This window comes from Sorex fumeus, unplaced genomic scaffold, assembly GCF_029834395.1.
Source record: "Sorex fumeus unplaced genomic scaffold, SorFum_2.1 ptg000012l, whole genome shotgun sequence".
NCBI lineage: Eukaryota > Metazoa > Chordata > Mammalia > Eulipotyphla > Soricidae > Sorex > Sorex fumeus.
Window position 1 is genome coordinate 432,036 of NW_026606069.1, and position 4,989 is coordinate 437,024.

Genomic DNA, 4,989 nt, shown 5'->3' on the forward strand with positions numbered 1-4,989 from the left:
CGGCATCCCATATGGTCTCCATGGAGAATTGCTAAGAGTAATCCTGAGTTCAGAACCAGAAGAATGCACTGAGCATTGCTGGCTGTGGCCCCAAAACAAAACAAAACAAAAGAAGTTTTAGGATGGTTCTGAGATAACAAACCATGAATTGGAGTTCATAACTGATGGTTGTCATATTATTCGTGTACAGTTTATATGATAAATGTTAATTAGTCTCAGAAATGTTTCCACACATCTGTACTTTGTCAATGATGGACTTGGTGTTCCATTTGTTTAAGTTTCTCTGGAGATTTGATCTGACTGGGAACAAGAATCTGTAAACATATTAGTCCAAAACACTGCCCTCTCATTGATCATCGATTTGCTCCAGCAGGCCAAATAACATCTCCATTTTGAGATTTCTTGTTACTGTGTTTAGCATACTGAAGACATCATGGGTAGCTTGCCAGGCTTTGCTATGCAGGCGAGATACTCTCGGTAGCTTGCCTGGCTCTCCTAGAGGGGCAGAGGAATCGAACCTGGCTCAGCTGGGCTGGCTGTGAAGAGAGCCGCATGGTGGCTCCATTGCTTCATAAAAAAAAAAAAAATGCTATGTCAGTTTCTGCACACAGTAACATAGGAGAGAATTAAAATTTATACTTTGAATATTTGGATGGAGCAATAGCATAGCGGGTAGCACGTTTGCCTTGCATGCAGCCAACATCACTGACCTGAGTTCGATTCCTCTCTCCCTCTCAGAGAGCCTAGCAAGCTCCCGAGAGTATCTCGCCCGCACAGGAGAGCCTGGCAAGCTCCCAGCGCACAGTAACAACAAAGTCTCCAATGGAGACGTTGGGCCTGCTCCAGCAAATCGAGGAACAACTGGAGGGCCTTTACCTTTACCTTTATCTATACACAGTAACAAGTCTCACAATGGAAACGTTGCTGGGCCCACTCGAGCAAATCGATGAACAATGGGAGAACAGTGACAGTGATATTGTACTCAGGATGATGTTAGTATAAACATGAACGTTAAAGGTGCCTATAGTGTGGGCTCAGAAGGAGATGAGGAATACACTATTTGAAACTAATTTGGTCCCCTGAGTGATCCTTGCTTAGGCATGAAGTTGGAAGTCAGCCCTAACCTGCTTGTGAAAAAACAAACCAAAACAAAACAAAACAAAAAAAAGCAGAAAACATAATAGAAAGAAAAAAAAGGTTTATAACTAACCTCATTATATGCATGTATATGCAATATGAATAAAATAATATTAGATATAAAACCCTCAAAACATACAAAATAGGCAATCACAGTTCCACCACACAGAATTAAAGATAGGGTGTACTGTCTATTCAGATTTTTTGTCTATGTGGAAATGTCAGCCACTAGTTAAATATCATACTTACATATTCTTCCAAAAAATTGGAAATCTTTTATCATTCTTCCTTTCATAAAAGTAATGTTTTTGGTATCATTAAAATTAGTGAACATTGATTCTGTAACATCAAAATTGATGAAAGTCAAATCTTCCAACCTCACAGATAATGTATTATATAATAACAATTGTGAACTTTTGCAATGCTTTCAAAATACTTTACTGTTGCACAGAAGACCTGAATTATCTTTTACATTTTAAAAATTTTTTGTTTTATTTACAACAAATAAGGGTACAATTATTTCTATATACAAGGACTTACTAAAAAAGAGAACGTTGCTCCTTCATTGCCCCTAAATATGAGTATCTATGCAACCGTTTCATCATGGTTATATCAACAGTTTTCCACTTAGAGTGGGAAAATAAACCCAAGGGATTATCCTCCCTTTAAACTCTCCCCACGCCCACGGAGAGAGGGGCGCAATCGTTCCCCACGCTGAAGTAGGGCTTGAGCTCTTGAGCAAAGGGCTCTGTGAAGGAGTGCAGGTGACATCTGTTGGCTGCATTGTAGAAGGAAAGCTGGCCCAGCTCCCAGTCCAGGTAAACGCTGATGGCCCCTGGCTGGTCCCTGAGAGCCAGAGGCACGGCCCCCGCGCCCACAGCCAAGTAGTTGCCGTCCAGCAGCTGCAGCGTCCAGCATCTCTTGGGAGCTGGAAAGGGCCGCGGGGCCTGGGCTGAAGCGGGGACGCTGCACACGCCCATGGCCCACTCGGGCTTGGCGCCCACCTGCACCTCCCAGTAGTTGCCGCCAGAGGCGAAGCCCTCCCAGCCCAGGACCACCAGCTGGGCGGTCCCATCACAGGATTTGGGGTCCCCATCCCCTTTGGACCTCTTCCTCACGCAGGTCAACGACTGGAGGTCCTGGGACACTCGCAGGCTGGGGTGTGCCGTGTGGGGGTCCAGGCTGATGCGCTCTCGGAATCTCCGGATGATGCTGCTGAGCACTGAGCACAGAAGAGGGAGGCTGTAGGCCACAGGCCTGAAGCGCAGGGGCTGCATGGCCGGTGGCTCCAGGCCCTCCCAGCGCTGCTTCAGGACCTTCACCCCCCTCAGCACCATCTCATCGGACATCACGCTCCGCTCGGCCACCTCCTTTCTGAGGTCTTTCAACATTGAAATATGGTCTGAGTAAAGAGCGACGTTGGCCCTGAACTGCTGCTGCAGGTGTTTGTCCTCTTTGGCCAGCCTGCAGAGCGCTGCCTCTTGATCACGCTCCACAAACTTGGTGAGCTGCTCAAATTCCGAGGCCAACTGACTGTTATGCATTCTCACCTCCTCTCTCAGCTGCAGGAGCTTTCTCTCTTGGATGACTAAGAGCTTCTCCACCTTTGCCAGCTGTGTCTTCAGGGACTCGATGTAGCCACGGAGCCTCTGTCTGTACTGATGTGCAACCTCCTCCAGGGGCCTGACGTGGTGGCCCTGGTGGACAGGGCCCTGGGCGCACAGGGGGCACACCGGCTCCCGGTCGTCCTCGCAGAAGAGGCTCACTCCCTGCCTGTGCTCCTCACATCTTCTCTCCTCTGCCCGCGCCATATCGCTGCTCCCAGAGCTGTGCAGGAGCTTGACCAGGTCCACAAGCCTGCCCAGCTGGGCGTTGCCAGTGATACGCATCTCCTGGTGGGTCCGCCGGCACACGGGACAAGGGAATGTGTCCTGCAGGTCCTTCCATGACATGCGGATGCAGGAGTCACAGAAGTTGTGGTTGCAGTCGATGGTGACGGGGTCATTGAGGTAGTCCAGGCAGACAGGACAGATGAACTCTGGCTGAATTTTGACCAGGACAGCGGACACCTCCTCCATCCTCGGGTGTGGGAAGGGCAGGTATGGGTCAACAGGCAATCCTTATAGATAGGGGCTCCTTGGATTCTCTCCTACCAGAAAAGAGTCACACAGTTAGACCTATGTCCTGGACTATGTTTTTCTCTCAATGAGGGTTGCCCTCTGATGACCCAGCACATCTCTGGTCTCAGGGTTGGGTTCTCAAACGATATTCACATACCTTGAGCAATTGAGTGTAGATGGTTGGGGGGTCTGAAGAGAAGTCAATCTCAATATCTCTCTGGACTCAAAATCTGTCATTACTGTGCAGTGCTAATAAGTTCTGCTGGGGATGATTAGATGAGGTCATTCCTAACGCTTCCTAAGAAGGGATGGGATCATTCCATTCCAGAGCCAGCTTCCTCCCATTCTAATGAGCCTCTGATTATCCTATTTGCCTGCTTTCTCCCAGACTACCTCCAGTCTCACCAACCTTGAAGAGACTCACGGACTAGAGCTTCTGGAGTATTCCACCTCCATAATGTGGAGTGGGAAACTCCAGCTAGATCACAGCGATGAAAACTAACATCTGGGGCTTAGTATAAGGTACATTAATATCAGATCCTCTGTGAGGTACTGTCTAGACTCTGTGCACCATAAAGAAGCCATAGGAGTTAAGCTTTAGCCCCAAATAACTGCAAATCCCCTCATTGATTTCTACTCACACGACGGGGACCTCAGCTGGCAGTCTTAGATGATGGCGTGATCTGACTCTCCTTGCAGGGTCGTGGAGGTCACACACTGTCTGCTCATGACAGCATCCACAGCATTTATGTACTGTTCACTGACTGGGTCTCTCTTCTTTAGAGACCCACCCAGGAAAGATGGATAGGGAGGGAGGGAGAAAGTGGGGGGCGGGACTTTTGGTGGACTTTCAGAGCTTTGATTGGACTGGGATATACTTTCCTAATAAATCGATCAAGGTGAGTTGTGGGATCTTTGTTAATATGCATAATCTAATTTCAGTCTGTAAATTCTTCCCTAAATCTTTCTTAATCCTCCTAATTTTGTCCTTGTTGAGGAAGAAACAGGGTAAGCCATGGGATCACAATAAAATAGAAGAAAAAGGAACGAACAGACTAAACTTAGACCTAAGCTGAATGGTCATTCTCTCTCCAGGGATGGGAACCTAGGTATATCATTTTCTCCTTAGATTCTGCAGTGGCATCATTTTTTCTCTAACATGTTAAAATTGTTCCCGACTGTCAGCTAATATATGTGCTTTTTCAAAAATAGCACTGATTCTTCTCCAGGTGTTTCTCCTGGCTCTTCACTCAAGGATTACTCCTGATGTGCTTTAGGACTATATGGTATAGTGAGGACTCAAACCCGAGGCAGCCTCATGCAAGGCAAATGCCCTAATCACTGTATTATCTCTCCAGTTCCGTTCGTCCACACTTTAAAACAACTTTTATCTTCGTTAAAAAAATTTCATTAAGGTACCGTGATTTAAAAAAGTCATTCGTAGTTGAGTTTCAGCAATACAGTGTTCCAACAACCAATCCCATCACCAATGTGAACTTCCCTCAATCAATATTCACAGCTTTCCTCCAGATAGCACAGCGGGTAGGGCGTCTGCCTTGCACGCGGCCAACATGGCCGACCCGAGTTCGATTCCTCCGCCCCTCTCGGAGAGCCCGGCAAGCTACCAAGAGTATTCGATATGCCAGACACAGTAACAACAAGAAAAAATAGTTATCAATATCTATGCTAAATGATTATATCCAGCACTGATAAGTATATATTTATTAATACT

General features: G+C 46.8%; 1 protein-coding gene across 1 annotated transcript; it reads right to left on the reverse strand.

Moving 5' to 3' along the window:
- Positions 1 to 1,802: 1,802 nt before the first annotated feature.
- LOC130020442 (tripartite motif-containing protein 75-like) lies at positions 1,803 to 3,215 on the reverse strand. The gene has a single exon (XM_056111055.1). The coding sequence runs from the start codon at positions 3,213 to 3,215 to the stop codon at positions 1,803 to 1,805; it is 1,413 nt and encodes a 470-aa protein (XP_055967030.1).
- Between the last annotated feature and the right edge of the window lie 1,774 nt (positions 3,216 to 4,989).

Bases quoted from the DNA above. Each gene is read 5' to 3' on its own strand.
- LOC130020442 (XM_056111055.1), bottom strand. From the start codon at position 3,215: ATGGAGGAGGTGTCCGCTGTCCTGGTCAAAATTCAGCCAGAGTTCATC.